The following is a 20,161-nucleotide window of genomic DNA, read 5'->3' as shown; positions in this document are numbered from 1 at the left end:
TACCTATTAAACGTATCTGCGTTTCGTGACTTTTTTCATATTTGTCGATAAGTACTTCGTGTTATCTTTGAATTTTTGTGCTTATAGGCTTTACAAATAGCCACACATGCATCTTAGCAATTTGTCCGTTAAATGAGTTTTATAAATAATAATACATCAAAGAAATAGCGATAAGATAGCCCCTTATGCTAACAGGGGCTGCTACTTCTAATGTTAAGTCAAATTCTTGAGCGAGGTCGTCAAATACTTAATCTGTGATTTCGTAACACAGCCATTTTCCGAGAAAAGAAAATATTTTCGACCCCATCAGAGAATACAATATGTCCTAGCTTCGTCAAGAACGTTACTACTATCCAATTCACTGGATTCCGATCATTTTTTAATTATTATTAATGTGTCTAACTATTGGAACGTCGCTTTGTCTTCATGACCTGCATGCATACACTCCGTTCAAATACCAGGAAAAAATTAAATATTTGTGGGCAATTTTTGGTTTCGTATTCTTCAGGAGTGGAAAGTGAATGTCGCGTAATCTTTAAGAGAAGAAAATGAAGACAAATGACGTTGTTATACCCCTCAACTCAAATACTTTTTCCAATTGGAGGAGAAAGTATTACGTGCGATGGGTCAAAACTCCCTTCCCTAGGGGTATCACAACTTGAATTTTTGACTCACACTTGACCAGGTCTTGCATCTTGCAGCCCCGACAAGTATGTGTGCCAGCCCGCGTCAAGAAAAATAAATATGTATTTTCAGTCATCGTACTATTATTGAGTTGTAAGGTATAACAAAACACTTAAAAACTGGCCTTCCGGAAAACCGTGAGTTTGTTCCCCTTACCCCCCCCCCCCCTCCGACTCTAACTGTTCCCCTCAGCTTCGCCAGTCATTAAGTGCTAATTCGCGTATGAGGATACTTGATAACGAGTGTGACTAACGTAACTGATGAAACTCTGTGGCTCCATTTCCCTGACTCTTTTGTTCCATCTCAAACACTAAGAGAGCGAGTTGTGAGCGAGAAGCCATGCCTTCTGCCTTGAATTTCAAACACGTGTTGTATTCGTCTTCTTTAAGATGAGGATCACATGTTACTTGTTCATATCGTTTCCTCAAATCAATGTCGACTGCTTGGAACACGTGTAAAGAACTAGCAGCGAACACCTAGTGAAGAAATCCGACAGTTAAATTAAACTAAAGAGACCGTTCAAAAACACAAAAATTTAACCAAACTCTAAAACGCGTTTGACTAAATAACTATAAAAACTGCAAAAGAAATGCTTAAAAAATGGATTAGTCGAAATTTACCTCCATCAATTGCAATTTTTGTGATTTTTCTTCTTTAAGGAAGTCGTCACTATTTATCCTAATGTCTTTATAGTCTTTGTTATCGAAACAAGCCATTTTTCTCGGTCCTGGTGCCCAGTGCCCCGTGTCCTTATGAACGGGTATTACATCCGGGATCTTCGCTTGGCGGAATACGATGGCTGGATCATAATACGCAAAGGGAATGGGGAAGAATACCTAAAGAATAAAAGAGTTAGAAAAAAAAACTTCGGGTAAATTTTTAAAGAATCGTTACCTAAGAAACAAAAAGGAAGAGAGGTTGAAACTTAGTTGTTTTAGCTTATCGGAAAAACTTCGGGCTTGCTCGTTGGTGTTCTCGGAGACATGTTCGTTGCTGGTAGTTATACTTGGCATCGGAAGTACATCGAGCTTGTTCCCTGATATTCCCGAATACATTTCGTACTTAAACGTTGAATTTTCGTGGATCGTCGGAAAAAACCTAGTATGTTCGGAACCTTTTCGTGCCTGGTCGTTTGATGGTCGGAAATTATCGGAACAACGTCGAGGTTGCTCCTGAGTATTTTGGGAGACATTGTCGTCCGTAATGGTCTTAGATCATAGGAGACGGAAATTTGACTCACCTGCTCACCACTAAGTGCATTCACTCTGCACCTGCTAAGAAAATTTACGTTGAACTCGACTTCAAGAGCTGCGAGAAAGATCAGTGCATTGGCTGGAAGCTTCATGGTAACAATGTCCATGAGCAACGTAAGGGAGTTGTACTTGACTCCGATCTGTATCCACGGCAACTGCGCCCAAGTGTATTTCTGTTTGTACCTGCATTTAAAGAAGACGAGTAGGTTAGCGCGCTAGACTCTTGGTTGTGGGGTCTGGGTTCGACCCCTGGCCGGGTCATTGCGCTGTGTTCTCGGGCAAGACACTTAAATTTCAAAGTGCCTCTTTCCACCCTGGAGAGATATGGGTTCGGCGAGCTGTCTGGTAAACTTTACGAACTGCTAAAGGGTGGAGAGGTGTGGGATATATGATAACCATTAATGGACTATCACCCCGTCAAGGGAAGGAAGAGGCAATCCTAACACTCTACTTGCTTCATCGCTTTAGCGCAACAGAATCCTGGATAAGCCAAAGATTATAAAGCCACGCAAATTCAGCGTACTCCTTATTGGTAATAAGTGGCAAAGAGGCTCTCTTTGTGGATCAGCGATTGACTAAATGGACTACACGACGTGTAGTTTACGACTTACCGTGCAATAATCGCTTTTCCATCAGCAAATATGTCCTCTTTGTTTTTCTCTTGGCCTGCGTCCCTAACATTCACAAATACAGTGAGTAGTACCACATTTTCTCCAGTCTGTAAGCAAACTTTCTGATACATCTGAAAAAAGTCATCCAATCTTTTGGTGTCGTTCCGAAGGACGGGAAGAACGAGGTGGATTCCACGTTGCTCGATAGCAGTCGGCATTAGGATATTTTCCACCGTGGTGTACGGCCTCAGAAGATGAACTCGTCTGAATAAAAATTGTTGAAAAAGCAATGAATTTAATGAGGTCACAATACCTCTAAAAATGACCAAATGAGAGAAAATTTGGTATCTATGAGTAACTGAATTTCTTTTAGAAGCCCTTCCTCTCAAATTATCCTCTCCCTCACTAATAAATCCCCCATCTAAAATCCCTAGGATATCAAAAAGTCCCTCCGCTCCCGATCCCTGTTAGAGAGTTTATGGTATAGGGCATTTTACCACACCTGATGGTCATATCTGCCTCTTTCCCAGTTCCCCTGGTCTCCGCAGCACCTGGTTTGATTCCAATATCCAGGATGTACTCAGCTCCTCTTCTTGGATCAACTCGTCGGTAGCCATTCATCAGAAGGAACTGCTTGTTTACGTTAGAGTATTCTCGTGTCAACATTTTGATGGCCGTTTCTTTGACGTCCTCGACGTCTTTCTTGTAATCCCCCTGCAAAGGTACCTTTAGAAAGAAGAGGGGGCGGCTTAAAGCGGTTTTTAATCACGTGCGAAACCATAGCAACTTTCAATCAGAAGAAACCTCTACAACACACACAATGAAACACCTGCGTCATGAGGCGCCAAAGCGCGCGAGTTCAAATTACTTTTTCAATCAGATTTGGTGAAAACGTGGCGTAAGTTTTCTCATCAACCAATCAGAACTTTCGAGAGAAAATACAAAGAAAATACAGGATCTTACAGTTTACTAAATTTACCTTAGGATTGACCTCTGTGAATCCGTAACTTGACGTATCTGTGAAATATTCCCATTGCAACACCTCGAAACGCGACTGAGGTTTAAACGGTTGACGGAAACCAATCGGCCATAATGGTCTCTTTTCTGGAACACCTGAACATACCAAAAAAAAAAAATTCATCCAGTTTCACCTGATTTACATTTTAGCCTAATTTCATCTTGGCAGGTTCTCCCCGTCCCCTAATTTGGAGTATCACGTATCTCATCACGTCACAAATATATCATGATTTCCTTCATCTCACGAAACTCTAGTTAAATCGGGCCCACATTCCAAGTTTGCTTTTATGAAATTTGTCACTCAACGGAGCAAATATGTAGTTTTGACTTCACTTGAAATTTCACTTTTTGCCTGACTTTTCCAAAACCTTGAAGAAATTTGTCTTTCCTGACTTGTGACAACCATCCAATATCATGAATTTATTTTTACAACACACGTACACCACATACCAAAAGATAAGTTCCATATCAAGATTAAAGTACAGATATAATATTGCCGGATATCAAAAAACTTCTGATGAAGATACTTGATTTTCAAGCACAATATGATCTAAACAATTCTGTTCCTAGGCTTGTATTCAAATTTTGACACAATCAAGTGAAAAAAAAAAAGAGATTTCCCATAATTCAACAGGAAAATAGCTGCAAGGCAAAAGTCAAAGACTTTTAACACATTTTTGCTTCCTTCCATGAAATCAATACCATTTCCATATACCTGTATTTTCACAGGAATACAAATTCTTAAGAATACTGGTCCCTCGGGCATTTGACAGCTGGAGAGTAATATTGTTAACGACTCCTCTCCTATTATCTTAAACTATTATTGTTTTTCAGAGCTACTGTCAAAGTGAGAGCAAATACAGAGATTGTACAATACTAGCAAACTGTAATGCACCCAAATAAAGTTAATAACAAACACATCTTGATATATTTCTCACATATTGCAACCAAGATATATTTGAAGGGTGAAAGATAGAAGTCAGAAGACATACTGCTACAAACATACAGATAATGAACTAAGAACTGTTGGTAAGATGGTGCTGCTTTTAATCTGCACTTGAAAGAGGATGATATTGAACTTTTCATATCTTCATTTATTGAATTCCAAATAACATGGCTTTGAAATTGGTTACGTAATTACCCTTGGAAAAATTGTTTAATACAAACAAAAGTTTGTAAAACAGTGCCTTTCTGCAAAAGTTATTCCTTAAAAATATAATATTAAATTTTATGGGAAAAAAAAAGAAAAAAAATTATTTTTATATCCAGACAAGTCATTCTTGAAAAACTTAGTTCCCACCTGAAAAAAAGTAAAACTGGGCAACAAAAATTATATATGGCCATTTTCTACCAAAGCTTTCATTTGCAAATAACTTGTAGCAAGATCTTCATTACAGTATTTAAATCATTCAGCTTTCCAGGAACACAAATGTTTATCGATAACTTACCTTCTGGTAAATATGGTAGCATATCTTTAATTGCATTCTGAAGAGTTCTTGTTTCAACAAATGTTTTGTTCAGCTCTAGCTCAGCGAAGTAGCGATGAATTTTATACATGAGGAGTGGATTGCTGACGGGATGCAGGGAGATGGTACGAGCCATTCTCCTTTCTTTGATGAGATTTATGATCTTGGTTTCACCATTGTCTTTGGGGAAATGATAAAAGAGATCTTCTGCCTAAAAGAAAGCATAAAACACAGTCAAACTTCTACATAGTGTGAGACTCTTGTAGGTTTTTGGTACAATCTACAAATTTTGCAGATTGTCCTATATTGGCAAAGATATATTCCCACAGAGGAAACATCCTGCAAAATAAAATGCTTTAAAAATTGATCCTCTTCAGTCATTTAGAATACTCTGCATTCCAATCAAGTGTCAACTTGTATATTTTGATGTGTGGAATGACATGAAATATCCACCAAACAACTTCCTACCCTGAGATGATTTTGAAGGTTGAACATATGAAAGATACTGGTGTGGAGAAAGCCATTACAACTCCCATATCTACATAAAAGCTCTCTAAAGTTGCCTTGAGGGGGGGGGGTGGGGGGGTTGTCTGAGGTACCGAAAACAGCTGAAATTCCTAGTGAAAGTTGCCAGTTGCCAATTTGGCAGGTCCTGTGATCATGCAACAAGATAGAATGTTTTTACAACCTAGTGTTTATAGCCATAATTTTCAATACGATAACCAGTTGTATACAAAATACGGCTATGACTTCCTTGTTTCTCATTAGCCTTGGCGGTTTTGACTTCAACATAGGTCATGTAATATTGCAAAAGTGCTGTTCATTTAGGAATTTCCGCTCCATTTTTGTCTGTATGACCAATTTCCAATTTTAGGTTGCCAAATAGCATAGCAGTGTAACAGTTTAACAGCAACTTTGATTAAGTTGAACATTTTCCTAAAAGAAAAATGCCCCCTGTGAGGTTAAGTTTGTCATCCATCGAATCCATCGATGTACCCCCTATTTTTATAGGTAACAGGAAGTGAAATGATCCCTAACTGATCACCATAGAAATAATGGTTGATGTTAAATAAATCCCGAGAATCAATTATCACCATTAAATATAATCAATTTATAGCCCCGATTAGGCAAACACGACACAATCAAAAACATTAATTAACTACAATGTCTTTCCACCTCATAACTCCATGTGCATTGCAATTGGACATTCTTCAAAAGGCATCGGCCGAGCTCTACGTCTTCTTGTTCCGTCAATGCGTTCTCTAGGCAGTTTTCCAAATGAGGGGCAAGTTTCATCAAAGCACTTCTTGAAAGAGCAATTCCTGTACCACCATAACAATACTTATCATTAGAGTACAAATTATCATCTCCATTGTCTCCTCCCTTCGCCCTGTATGATCCTGGACGGCCAAGATAAACATCCTTTGAACTGTTCACGCTATTGAGCAACTCGAGAAGTTTCTCTGGTTTTAGATACATGGAGTCTTCGACACGCATAAACCATTCATAATTGTTAGCATAATGATCGTACATGTATTTCAACATTTTAAAAGACAATTTTGTTTTGGAAAAATTCTCATCTTCCACGTCGGCAAGTTGAACTATTGGTAGACCCAACACTTTGTTGTATTTTTCCGAAAAGTCAACATCTCTCGAGAACGGAGTGAAGAATATAATTTTTGGTAGTAAAGGCCCCCATGTGTTATTCACAGCAAGCACCAGCGAGTCAATATTTTCCTCAGTAGTTAGAATACCAACAAGTAATTTATCTCTATGGCCGAGTTCGCTAGCAACGTAAAATGGCCGTAACCCATAACTAAAGTGTGTGACTTTCGGCGGTACTGTGTTGTGAACAACCGGCTTTGATTCTTCAGTTCGCTTTTCACTCGTGTCAGACATACCAGGTTGTTGGCGACCCAAAATCAAAACTTGTGACTCTTCTAAATCGTACAAACATTGCTGTTCCACAACAGGAATATAGAACATTGATAACGCAAATCCTAAGCTAACTCCAATTATCGCTGGGAAAACCGGGCGGAATCGCATCCCACGGACAGATTTCATTTTTCTTCTGAACGAAGTTGATCCTGAGTAATGATAACTGGTTTCGTCTACGGAGGAACGACTAACAACTCCATCGAACTCTTCTAAAGAGTGGCTCTTTCGATGAAACATAGACATTGCGAGGGCTTCTATAGCTGATACGGTATCTATAACGCTGTAGCTTGCCCTCGACCATTATTCGAATAATTTACCATAGATCAGAGCTCATTAAATCTCTTGTTTAACAGCTCTTAACAGCAGCGGCTAAGGAGGCGATTTTGCCGGTCGTTATTGGTTTGTAGAAGTGATGAATATTTCATAGGATACTTGTCGATCGCTTGCGCTTTTGTTTCTGCGGCGATGTTGACTCAGGTGCAGTGATTTCCCCGCAGATTTACATTTTGCCAGTTTTTTTTTTAGCAGTTGTTCGAAAACTTGCTTTGGATCTTCGCCTTTTGAAAGAAAACATAAAAATGGACAAAAGAGTACGTTAAAGGGAAGGTGGGCAACATAAACAGAACTGAACCTTTACGAAGTGGAAGTGGGAACGCTCAGCCTTACCGGGAGGGGGCAAGGAAGTTTGGCTGCTAGCCATTCATAGGCTCGCAATGCATCAAAAACTTGTATATTTGAATCGCGAAATTACAGATTGATATTGAGAGCATCTAAAAATTCTGAACCACAATTATTTGGCTTGTCGTTAATGACGAAGATGAAAAACAAAGCTGTTAGTGTTCCATATAGCTTACGTAGCTGGCGATTTTGCGGCGAAACCGCGAATACGTGTAGGTAGGTATCTCAAGCCTTTCGCGGCCTTGCTGCTGGTTTACCGGCTCCGTCGATTAAAAGCTTCAGCGCGCAAAACCACCAGTTACGCAAGCTACAGTGTATATGGTAAACGCATAAACATTATTTGAAAAAATAACACATTTTAAGCTATCAGTAAAGAATCTCCATAACTGATGTCTTCATTAGACTAGTAGTTTTCCGCATCCGAGCGCCAGCAGAGGAGCGGCCATGATTTCTTCATTGCAAGAAGTTCAAAGCTAACAGCTAATAGGAGACTTCGTGTGACCAGCGTGAATTTAAGGGAGAAAAAGAATTCCAAGTAATTTTAATTCGTTTTCTTCTAAGAAGATTGTACACTTAAACTCAATGCAACAATTCTCACAATTACCTTCAAAATCTGTGCCTTGTAAACGGTCGAGTACCTCAAAGGAAAAGGCTCCGAGAGTGTTTTTTGTAAATTGTAAATGTGTTAAATACCATATCGAAAAACTCCTAGCTTAGATTTGATTGGTTGACTAAATAAAACATTAATTTAGACATTTACACTCACTTATTGTTCTGTTTTCTTTAGAAAGAGAACTCGTTAAAATGACATATCCATATGCCTTGAAGTTCAGGTTTTAAAAACTATTTCCCGAGGTGTTCTGTTGCTGTGTTTTTGATTCCTCGGAGACGAATTCCATACGCTTTGTCTCTTAATTCAATGGATGGCAAATTTTTCTTATGTCCGAAAATCCCACTTTATATACCATTGATTGTCTCTTTTCTCAGAATTTCAAATCATCGTCATTACTGATATTTATTTTTCCCTTTTTTTCTTGTTTTCAAGACACTGAAATAACTATGGTTTAATGTCTGCGGTCAAAGCATTGACTGCCATCTTACTAGGGATAAGAATTATGGAGTTTCCAATGATTCTTAATTAAGTCTTCTCATATTTGCTAAGAAAATCAATATTTGCAGTCACATTTGGAAAAGAAAAGGGTTTTTAAATGTTTGAGTTGTCGATAAGAAAATTAGCAAAATATATGGTAAAAATTCCGCTCAGCCCCATACTACATAACGCGTTCAGTTCTTGGATAAAGGAAACAATGACAAAAACAATACATTGCCATTGGGAAAACAAATTTGTTTTACAATAGTATTGGGCTGTGCGGAAATTTTTTACCAAATATATGTCTCTATCTAAAAACTGATCTTCTGACAGAAAGGGTGACGCGTGATGTACAGCAACCAAAGAGGGCTATGGACTTTTTCTCAATCTGACGTAGTCCTCTCTCGTCCCCGGAGCTACTCGGTTTCACTTCCATTAAATTTACCACGTGATCAAAACAAGACGAGGTTTCTGCGATCATATGCATGCGTTTCCAAAAAATGGTACGAAAAGCAACAAGAAGTTTGAAATAAATTTACATGCTTGATATTCAACTGACAAACTGAGCAGTGGATATTATAGACAGTGTAACGGTTTCAAGTCGGACTCGTCAATACAGAGCGCGCGTGTTAGATCAAATCTTTAAAATACTGAGTACAGATTTAATGAAGGGCACGTGTCATATATTGTTTGAACAGGAAATACTTTCGCATCGTTATAACAGTCGACGCTGGAAATATTGATTTGCATTGGTGCAAGATGTAATTTATCAGTAACCTGTATTGTGTGTAGCTGTGACCTGACTAACAACTGACGCTCACGAAAATGCTGAAACTTACTCTGGGGGGAGGAAAGAGAGCGGGAATGTGAAATAAATGATAGAATGAGCAGTAGAAGCAGCGGTATTTCTGTTACATTGTCCTGTGCATTCTGTTGCCCTTCTCTCTCTGCCTTACTCTCAAAGCAGACTTTGGACACATGTCGGACTTTGCTCCCGCCTTCTCCCGACCCCACCGGGTTCGGAGCTGAACAAAAAAGTAGTTAGTACTTGAGCTGAGACCTGAACTTATATAAAGCATAAAGAAAAAGCTGGAAAAACAACGCAGACCTTTGAGTCATGCAATAATCTAAACGGAAAAGACATGAATTGACGTTTAAACAATCAAGAACACATTTCGTCCTTGCAGAGGAATGTTACGTCACACTGGTTTCTTCTGAAGCTACAGCGTTTTCGTGACAAAGCACTTAATTAGAGAAAAATACAGTTGTAACCTTTATGCCGAAATTAATCCCGTTCTCAACATCAACTTGGTTCTGGATGGCACGCACTAAAAATAAACACTCCCACCATCCACCCCCTCAACTTTCCAAGAGACTGTTTCTAGCCTCGTTATGAGGTCACTCCTCTTTCTGTCTCAGGAACGAGGACATTAGAAGACTGCTCCTTTTTTCAGTTTATTTTGATTTTAATAAATAAAAATTAAAAATGGCTTTAATTGCAAGTAGACAAATTCCCATCACGGCATTGAAGTAACACAGAACGAACAAAAGATCCTAACAAGAGAAACCGTGAAAAACAAAACTTAATATCTGTACAACAGCATCGAAATAAAAGAAAATTTAAAAATGAGGAGTATTTACGATTTCGACAGATATAGAACGATGAAAGGATGTTTTTACAAGAAAAACGTCATGGTTATTTACAGGAAAATAATTATTGTAAAATTACATCTTCAGAGTATTCTTAAATAAGACGTCGCAGACACCAGTTTCCAAAAGGCAGCCATAAGCAGCTAGTTCCTTGATCATTCCTACCCATTAAACCAGTAACGGTGATTTGAATTTTAAAAAAATTCTGTTTCTATTAAAAAGGAGCTTCATTCGTTTAAATACAACCATCTCTCTCTTTTTTTTTTTTTTCAAATTTCCACATTTACAATTTACTCTAAGCTTTGACGGACATTGCGTTACCTACCGAAATAAAGAGGCAGGCTCGAACTCGCAGCCATACTCGTCTTGTAATATAAAGATCTCTAATGAATGGCTGGAATTATCGTGAGATAGCTCCAACGAAATCTCTCTGTGACTTGCTCTTAAACAACCCCTTCGGGAAGCCGCGCAATTCTCTGATAAATCTGCGCATTTTGATGTGACGATTTTTCTGTCCTAAATTCCATCGACGAATCTTGCGCAAAATCGTCAGCAATATTGTCTTCGTGGTTATTTGCTGGCTGGAATTATCGTGAGATAGCTCCAACGAAATCTCTCTGTGACTTGCTCTTAAACAACCCCTTCGGGAAGCCGCGCAATTCTCTGATAAATCTGCGCATTTTGATGCGACGATTTTTCTGTCCTAAATTCCATCGACGAATCTTGCGCAAAATCGTCAGCAATAGTGTCTTCGTGGTTATTTGCAGACTGCAAGCCGCATCCATTTGTAATATTTTCATCCATTGGTTCTATAGGAGTTTTTCTAACACGGCCGTTCTGTCTGTGTTCGGGCAATTTCCCCACGTCTCTAGTTGCGCGAACCCTATCCGCGTTACTTACACGACCATTAGAGTTAGGATCCCAAGAAGTAAAATCACCATTTCTTGATATCTGAATAAAACTCGAGTCTACTGCAGCCTCACTGTCTTGAAGATAAATTTCATCAGATCCTATTTTCCTTCCGTAATCATAGGAGTCTAAGTTTCCAGCTGGTTCCTCTTCAGCAATGCTTTCCAGGTTTGCAGAGTTTAGCTTTTCTACATCTGTTTCCCCCTGCTCTGATTGCAGCCGGTCTCTCAGCAAATTCATACCCCCCTCGGAAGGGCCTGGAAAAGAGGTAGGCCTTGGCGTCGAATCCGATAGCAAATTTGGAAGACTACAACTGCGTTGGTCAACCCGAAGGTGACCGTTACCGGCCAGTAGTGGTAAAGCTGCATGAGCAGCGCGTAAAATGCCTCTGTCCAATCGAACACTCTCAGCGAACTCATCAATTGCGCTGTCGTATGACGTAACAGAAATCACGCTCTCCTCTGGGTAACAATGACTCGCTCGTCCCAGGCTTAGCCGCGCTGAATACTTCATTTGGGGTTTCTTTTTTTGGCGGACTGTTGAGTGAACCATTGCAAATTATGTTTGAGACTGTAGAATTAAGTACAATGAAGGAATGAGGAGAGATTTCTGTAAGAGGTATGTAAAAAGGAATGGTAGAAAGAGGGAGAAAAATTTCAATTTCATTGTGTTGACATTCTTTAGAAATCAATTTCTGAAAATGTTCAAGCACTTACAATGCTGCGCTAATCCACCTCCAAAATTTCGATAGGCTTTTACTGCTACGCCAAATATTGTTGAAGCAACTACAAGATTCATGGCTCCTGGAAAAAAAAACAAAAGGTTGATGGAAATTAACGGTTGGTTCAGGCATCAGCGTGTGCTCCTTGAAATATGAAGAAAGCGGGAAGTTTGGGAAGAACTATAGATGCGTAAGAGTTGCACAAGGCAAAACTGAGAACAACTCAAGCTTCGTGAGTCTTGAGTTGATGCATGATGGTGGAAAGCTTATCGTTAGATTCTAGCGGCATCCACGGTTGACGCATGGACCAATTGCTTCATTACTTTTTAATGCAGAAGTTTAAATGTTTTATAACATTACATGGAGGAAAAAAATACTTAAATGCTGATTGGATGTGAAAGAAGGCTGTAGTGGATTGCTTAAGTCGAAGGCCGAAGCTGATAACCCTTATCGCGACTTTGATTGTTCTAGATATCGCACGAACCTATTCTAATAATTGTTTTATTATACAATGAACGGAAATAAAGTGGTCACGACAGGAAGTGGAATTGATAATTTATTTCTTACCGTGTAAAAATATACAATTAGCAAGCAACACAAATCGCGCGAAATTGATTACCCTTTGAAATCATGCACTGCGGTCATACATGACATGATTACCCGTGACCCTGAGTGACCTTGAAATGATTATTGTATAATCTGCAGCTAGAAGACGTCCCAGGCACTGATTTCGAAAATTCACTGTACGCTTTAGACCATTCAGAAAAGAGATGGTGAGTTGAATCAATATTAACAATCCCTAAGTGCACTTCGCCTCATAAGATTATCAGTATCAGTAAATAAAGAGAAAATTTCCTCTACAGGGTATACATACCTCATAAGAGTGCAAGTAGGAATATGAGGCACGCTCGTGCAAATGAATTTGATGATACGAAATTGCAAACTGTGCAATAAAAACTATTATTCCAGTATACCATAATGATAGGATTCGAACTTGCACACATGTATAAACCCTACCTAAGTATACAAAATGCATAAAGGCCTCATCAGGGATGTCTTTTCCATCAATTTCAAACTCTGGACAGCCATTGCAAGTGCGAGTAACAAACCTGCAGGGATCAAGAATTACAAGCAAAGCATGAATTTTTTACCCCATCTGGCCCACTATCACTGCCTCACTAGATTACTATTTGACCTCAAGTCTGGCATGTAATTCAAATTTATTAAATGTAGTTTTAAAGAACCGCTCAACGAAAAAAGAAAATTGATTCCATTTGGCAGCAGCAATTCTATCAGGTGGCTCTTTGTCCACTGTTTTCCAGATCAAAATGAAATGGGAAATTGAGAGCTGAGAGAAAAAAAACCCTAAAAACAACGATGGGAACCAATATTAACCTCAACCACAGGCTATCTCCAGTATTCCCAGACTTTTTGGCATTTGGAGTGTTGAGTTTGTTGGTGGAGGAAAACAAGAGAACCAGATAAAAAAAAAAAAACCTTGGGGCAAGAATGCGAACCAACATTATGTGATTCCAGGTTTGGGAATGAAACTCCAATCACAGTGGTGTTAAGTAAGCACTCTCATCCCTGCACCATCCACCATTTCCATACTTACCCATAAAGTTTATACAAAAAGTAACCAATCCCACCCAATGTCCAAGTCAGGAAAAATAGCATAAGCGCTCTGTTCTCATGGCGTACCTGTTAACAAAAAACAAGTTAGAGTACATCAACCTAAATATACTTCAACAAATAATTCATGTGAATGTCATCAACACTTGAAAAGAATGATCTTCAGGAAGAACTATAATGCAAAAAGAAAAAGGTTCCTCTTCTTGTGTGTGGGACAAGTGTGCAAAATCCGAGTTCTTGCGAGAATCTTAATCTAGACTTTCAAAGTCCATACTCTGATGCTCTACCACAGAACTTAATCCTATGACCCCTAAGAGTGATTACCATCTAATTCTCCTTACAATAGGAAATGATCACCAATTAAAGAGGCTCTTGATTGATAAGCAAATTCTCCTTGTCAGCACCTTAGGAAATGTACAGAGAACAGTATGGAGAATATGCATACTGATGATAGGGTGTAAAGGGTTAAAGAAATACAAAAATGTAAGAAATATGTAATCCTTCTAGTCTTGAGTGTGGAACAAAGAAAAAAAATCTGATTCCCAATAACGAATCCTGACAATGAATTTCAGATCCAGTGCTCTTAGATACTCTGCCACAAAATGAACTTCAGAGAGTTCTATGATGAGGTAGGCTGTTACTAGATTTATATGTGATATATAACATTGTATTTCACTCACCGCGTAATAACCTATACCAGCATATATAAATGTTAATGGTATAAATGTCATGCTCATAACATAGAGGATGTTATGCGAGTCACGCAATAGAACCAGACTGTGAACAATGGCAAACATTCCCTATTTGAAGGAAAAAAGAGATACATATTGAATCATTATAATGCAAGCCAAGGATCCTTTTTAATACATTTTACAGGTAAGTTGTATTAAATGCAAGGCAAGTGCAAGGAGATCACAAAGTGTGAGGCATGAAAGTAGGGAGGAAGTCTGCTAAAAAAAAGTAATGTCATCTTTGTCCACCTCTTCTTGATTTCTTATCAAATTCTCAGATCTAAAATTATTAGAAAGATATGGAAGGTCATGTGGAGAATCGATACCTACATCTAAGAAGTGAAAGGGTTTAGACTCACTCACCCAATACAAAACCTCCATTTTCAAAAGGCAAGATAACACTTCATAGATTTGATAAATTCCTGTTCAAACAGAAAAGCATTCATAAAATAGAGTTCAACACAAAGATAATTGAAGAGGATTAAAGAATGCAACCGACACAGGACGACACAATTTCTCGTGGGTTGCTACTGGAACCATTGAAAAAAAGATTACAAATATTTAGCAGTGGTTGTAAAAGGTAAAGTCAGCCTGTAAGCCTCAATGGCTATCTAGCCATCATTATCTTGGTTTCCCTAACGTAATGTGAAAGGGAGTATTATTACTCTTAACCCTCCCCCCATAGGATGCTCATCCTAGGCAGGTTACCTCCCCTCCCCCCCCCCCACCCTTTATATTTCATCACAAATTCCTTTATACACTTCTCTTGAACCAATTTACATTCCTGGGTGGAGAGAGGCACTGAGAGTTAACCCCTTAACTCCCAGATAAAACTTTTAATTCTCCTTTCTGTCAGCCATACAATTTTTATCATGTTAGTTCAGAGAATTTAGTGTTGGATCAACTAGTTAACTACAAATTGATATTTTCTTTATTCTCAACACTTATCTGATTGATATTGTATTGACTTTGTAAGGAGAAATTTGGTCTTGGTCACTCATGGGAGTGAAAGGGTTAAGTATTTTATCTAAGAACACAACATAATCACTCCACTTGTGTATGAAGCCAAATCTCTTCCTTTTGAATCCAGCATACAAGCTATTAAGTAAATTAAGTAAAATTTTTTCAGTAAAATTAGTAAAATAATTCAGTAAAAACTCTTACCTCTGAGTCTGATGTTGAAACGAACTCTCTTATAGATTTTCCATCCAAACTCCATGTACAGCTTGTATGAGAGGTATGTAAATACAACATTGAGCAACAGAAGAGCACTGGCCTGAAAAAAGGATATTTGGAATGAAAATCCATTTAAAAAATTTGATTTAAAACAAGTTATTCCATTGATAAGAAGGTAATGTTGGTGATGATAGGCCTGCAATGCATACAGAGAAGGCCTGCTATGGGTGCAGAGGATTGTTAATCAGAGGTGTAGACACAAATTGAAATAAACTTGGAAACAAAAAAACCTGCAGACTTACATTTGCTAAAACAATTTTTGGAAGGGCATCATTTTTACTTGTTCTTAATCCATTGTATGTCTTGAATCTAACATGATATACTGAAAAAAACAAAAAAAACAAAAATAAAATAGCTATCAGATTTTTTCTTGTAGAAAAACAGTTTTGTTTTTGAGATAGGGAATGAGAAATCTGAGGATTTTTTTGATTGAGTGCAAAACTCAAATAAAATGATTGAAAAGCAGAATATTATTGTTAAAAAATAACTTACAATGACAATAAAAAAAAATACAAGGGTTGTTAAAGCAGAAACTTTTTCATATCTTGCCTTTTAAAAAACTTAACTATTCCCTTAAACCCTACAACTGCCAACATCTGATTGTTAATAAATATAATATTCTCCCCTGTAGCTGCTACACATTTTCTTGTAAATAAGTTACAAGAATTTGGTGCTAGATCAAGATAACTTCTGCCTGATGAGATTAAGTATTCTCATTACCTGTTAGTAAGATAATGTATGGTTGTTGTAGGGAGAAGTTACATGTTTATCACTTCAGGAAGTAAAAGGGTTGAGCCACACAGAAGGAAAAAAGGAAAAGGCCCATGACTTACACTGAATGAAGCTATAAGTAACGAAGGCAAAGTTCTGCAAGTCAAATGCTATAATTTCCATAAAGTTCTGTCTTTTGACCTGTCAAAGAAAGGAAATTATTGAACATTCTGTTACATAACAACTGACTACTTTTTCTCAAAGGTAACCAAACACATAACAGAAAATCCTCCAATGACTTACTGCGAATAAACACAAAAAACATGTGTACACAACTGCACCCATGTATATGGCCATATAAATCCTTCTCCCAGGTCCCATTCCAGGGTGCTGTAACACAGAAACAAAGAACAGTTAGATTTTCTTCAGCTTCATGCAAGACAAATCAGAGTTATCTGCTTACACAATGTTTCAAGGCCCTGGGGTTCAAAGGGAGAATAACATTATTCAATGGTTAAAACATTATCCATCAGATAGGTGTTCACAAAACCTACTCTGGTATCCAGAGGATTAAAAGATTTATCTGGTGGATGGCATTATCCACACTTCAAACAACTGGGACCTAGGTCCTTTTCTTGAAAGTACTGGTTACTTAACAGGCCCATGAAACTGTTCTAATTTTCATTTCAGATGGGGGTTTTGAAAACAATACAAAAAACTATCAGCTAAAGAAACAAAATGGACAGGTTGAGAAGCCACAAACTGCTTCTCTATTGTTCCAATTTTGATTTTAAAATATGGTTTTGTTCCTGTTAACCCTTTAACTCCCAAGATCTCATTAGTAATTCTCCTTACTGTCTGTCAAATGATTCTCATTATGTTAGTTTGGAGAATTTGGTATTGGATCAATTAGTAATCCCATAATTGATATTTTTCTTTATTCTCATCACTTGTCTGCTTGATATTGTAAGATGTAGTAAGGAGAAGTTCTGTCTTGGTCACTCATGGGAGTTAAAGAGTTAAGTTACTGGGACTTTTGAGAAATGGGCCCCTGACCTCTAGTTCATTAACTTGGACTAAGGAGAGTTTGATATCATTTCAAAATTCCCTTTGTTTAATTCCATCCATCCTTTCAACTGAATGCTGATCTACACTTATTTATACACACCTCAGTATTATTATATGCACTGAAGTCTCCGAGAGCTATCATCAAACCTTGAAATACCACAACAGCAACGACTACAAACAGTGCAAAAAAAAATGAGAATGATAAATTGTAATAGATAAGTATGAATTTTTCACAAGACATATATGCTCTTAAATATTATGAACAAATTGCAGAAATCCACAAAATAATTGTGAATAGTATTGAAAATAGTTTGATAATTGTCACTGAACTCTAACAATAAAGTGGTGATTCAAGATTTTTTGGGAAATCTTTCTAGCCTTCATTATTTCATAGACTGTTGAAAGCTAAAAGGTTGGCTAACTTGTCATGAAATACTTATTACTATGAGTTTGTGCCAAACATAATAAATTATATTAAAAAATAACATCTCCTGATTACAGCTTCTTAATATCAAAATTGCATGAAAGATCTTCCTTTTTTCTTAATCACAGGCAATGAAAAAAAAATAGCTCTCTTTTTTCACAGAATTTTCATATAATTTCACGTAATTTGCCAAAACAAATTTTAAACTTGGTTCTCAGCATGCAATTTACCTTTTAATTTGGGAATTTTGTCCAAAGTCAATAAAATTTAGCTTACTAAACGAGCTTGGAAAAATATTAACACTTTTCATTCAAGTCTAAAATACACCTGCCTCTTGACTAGCATCAAAAAAATTTAAATTAGGACACAGATGCAATAACAAAGCAAGTGAAACTGTTGGCAACCTAATGGTTGACTTAATCATAACATGAAACAGAAATTGTTATGACCTAAAAATTAAGTCATCAAAAAACATCACCGTAATCGAGTTTTTTTTTTTCAGAGTAGATCTGCCCCTATGATCAGTGTGTTTAATTAACCACCCAACTAGTCATTAAAAATATTAATTTCAGCTCTATGGAAATAATGCAAACATCACCTGCCCTCTTTATTGTCATATGATTTTATTCAATATTTTGCCGGGAATTAGCTCTTGTCATGGCAATTTAGAAGAAACTGAAAAATTGTCAAACTTGACCTTACACAATTTCACAATTGAACTATACAACTAATAACGGCCACAGAGAATAAATTGGCGGCTGCCCAGAAACAAATATTGTTCAGGTTACAGTTAATCAGCTGAATGCGTTGAAGCAAAACCTGGAGAACAATTCTTGTGAATAAAAATTGAAAAAAAAGACAAAGAACAATCGGGTATTTTTCTCCAGCATCAATAATTTACAAAACAAGAAATTGAAATATAGCTAAACTCCAACTCGATAGTTCATCGATGTAACAGGTTCCTAAAGTTAACCATTAATCGTAATTCGTAATTCCCGACACAAATATCCATAGGCTACGTGCGACACGATGCTTCGTATTCCCTTTTTGCAACCAAGCTCAAAGTTCAATGGCTAATAAATTTTTCGTACCTCTTTAAGAAACTTCTTATAAATAACCTCCGGTGTAAGCGTTCAAGCGGTTTCCATTGATTCTTCAAGGATACCCTTTTGTTTGCTTTAAGGATCTTAGTTAAAATCATAATCGTTTGTACCATTAGAGCTTTCGATGCGACACCAGAGGAAGTGGACATTTTTCAAGTGCTTAGGGGAAAATTTTTATCAGGCGTAATCAGGTTTTCACGATCAATCCGGTTTAAATTAGCCCCATGAGGTTAAACACGCAACAACATCTTTAGGGTCACATCAGACTCTGTTTACTGAAGTAAAGATCCTTGCGCTGTGATACATCGCAAGCGTGTACTTGTAGCAAATTTGCTTAGTTGGCGACAGACTTAAATAAGATCCCAAAAATAAAAATACAGTAGCGTAGTAAATGGACCATGGGGATGTTTTGATCTTCAGCCATCCATGTAAGCTGAAAATTTGATAAACTCGATCGAACGTTAGATTGTGAAATACAAACTTTACCTTGGAAAATGTCACAGCCGAGAAATATTTTTGAAGCTCTCGATAATCCATTTTGGCTCTGTTCCGGTGGTCTGCGAATGTTCAGTACTCTTTCCATTTCCAAACAAAAAGTTTCTGTTCTACATCAAAGACCGCACAAACAGATCAGGAAGTCTCAAAGTATTGTAAAACGGCAGTTAATTAAGTATTCCATGTTGACCCAATTTCTAACAATCCGTCAGATAGCGCAATCCTCCGTCGCTTCGATCGATGCCAACGTAAAGTTTACTTCATCTCTAGAAAAAGATTTATCCGTTGTAATTTCTTATTAATTAGCGGGACGTCTTTTTCCAGAACAGTACAGACTTTTGTAATCATTCCATTACAGATTCGAACAAAAGGCTCCTCAATTACCCAGAACTCTTGCGAGCGCCCTCCATTTGACCGCGCGCTAGGCGCGTGCAAAATCTCTGCTTCAGGAGGCGCGGTTCGAATCAAACCAGTGTAGGGGTAACTCAAAGTGAATGGGTATCTTAGCTTTATACACACAGACATGCTCATAAGAGTGAGTGGGCGTACCATCAGTTGCTATGATCAGATTGCCACCAATACATGAGTGAAATAATTGGAACAAAATCAGTGAGGGAGGAACGACGTGAAAGAAAGGGCGAGACAAGTTTCTCCCATCAAGGCAGTTGAGAGTATGAGAAACATGGGGAGGGGGGGGGGGGCGTCACTTTCTAAGACCAAGCATAAACCTCTACCATAATTTCC

The 20,161-nt window shown here is 37.8% G+C and overlaps 2 protein-coding genes across 4 annotated transcripts; both read right to left on the bottom strand.

The window, feature by feature from the left end:
• Nucleotides 1-859: 859 nt before the first annotated feature.
• Nucleotides 860-8,279, bottom strand: LOC131799158 (chondroitin sulfate synthase 2). Of its 2 annotated transcripts, XM_066173731.1 has the most exons (9): nt 8,252-8,279; nt 6,208-7,526; nt 5,014-5,242; nt 3,528-3,661; nt 3,051-3,274; nt 2,549-2,812; nt 1,925-2,120; nt 1,305-1,520; nt 860-1,160 (listed from the first exon to the last, which is right to left on the bottom strand). In XM_066173731.1, the coding sequence occupies exons 2-9, from the start codon at nt 7,210-7,212 to the stop codon at nt 933-935; spliced, it is 2,496 nt and encodes an 831-aa protein (XP_066029828.1). In that variant the 5' UTR covers nt 7,213-7,526; nt 8,252-8,279; the 3' UTR covers nt 860-932. The 2 variants fall into 2 exon arrangements, with proteins under 2 accessions (XP_066029828.1, XP_058972823.2); XM_059116840.2 differs by lacking the exon at nt 8,252-8,279 and having other exon boundaries at nt 6,208-7,600.
• A 1,917-nt stretch (nt 8,280-10,196) lies between these two features.
• Nucleotides 10,197-19,784, bottom strand: LOC131799220 (uncharacterized). Of its 2 annotated transcripts, none has more exons than XM_059116931.2 (12): nt 19,409-19,784; nt 17,496-17,566; nt 16,631-16,717; nt 16,450-16,528; nt 15,859-15,938; nt 15,545-15,656; nt 14,744-14,802; nt 14,330-14,449; nt 13,633-13,718; nt 13,035-13,126; nt 12,013-12,099; nt 10,197-11,832 (listed from the first exon to the last, which is right to left on the bottom strand). In XM_059116931.2, the coding sequence occupies exons 1-12, from the start codon at nt 19,503-19,505 to the stop codon at nt 11,018-11,020; spliced, it is 1,785 nt and encodes a 594-aa protein (XP_058972914.1). In that variant the 5' UTR covers nt 19,506-19,784; the 3' UTR covers nt 10,197-11,017. The 2 variants fall into 2 exon arrangements, with proteins under 2 accessions (XP_058972914.1, XP_058972915.1); XM_059116932.2 differs by lacking the exon at nt 19,409-19,784 and adding an exon at nt 18,911-19,371.
• Nucleotides 19,785-20,161: the final 377 nt, after the last annotated feature.

The sequence above is a fragment of the Pocillopora verrucosa genome, chromosome 10, assembly GCF_036669915.1.
Source record: "Pocillopora verrucosa isolate sample1 chromosome 10, ASM3666991v2, whole genome shotgun sequence".
Lineage (NCBI taxonomy): Eukaryota > Metazoa > Cnidaria > Anthozoa > Scleractinia > Pocilloporidae > Pocillopora > Pocillopora verrucosa.
Note: the sequence above shows the minus strand (reverse complement) of the source record. Positions and strands in the feature narration are given on the sequence as shown.

Excerpts from the sequence above, each read along its gene's own strand:
- LOC131799158 (XM_066173731.1), bottom strand. The coding sequence starts at position 7,212 with ATGTCTATGTTTCATCGAAAGAGCCACTCTTTAGAAGAGTTCGATGGA. Across the intron at positions 5,243-6,207 it reads AATGCACATGGAGTTATGAG|GCAGAAGATCTCTTTTATCA; the intron begins GTGGAAAGACAT and ends GCTTTCTTTTAG. Across the intron at positions 2,813-3,050 it reads GAGGCAGATATGACCATCAG|ACGAGTTCATCTTCTGAGGC; the intron begins GTGTGGTAAAAT and ends ATTTTTATTCAG.
- LOC131799220 (XM_059116931.2), bottom strand. The coding sequence starts at position 19,505 with ATGGAAAGAGTACTGAACATTCGCAGACCACCGGAACAGAGCCAAAAT. Across the intron at positions 15,657-15,858 it reads CAAAAATTGTTTTAGCAAAT|GCCAGTGCTCTTCTGTTGCT; the intron begins GTAAGTCTGCAG and ends TCCTTTTTTCAG. Across the intron at positions 11,833-12,012 it reads AGGTGGATTAGCGCAGCATT|TCCGCCAAAAAAAGAAACCC; the intron begins GTAAGTGCTTGA and ends TTCACTCAACAG.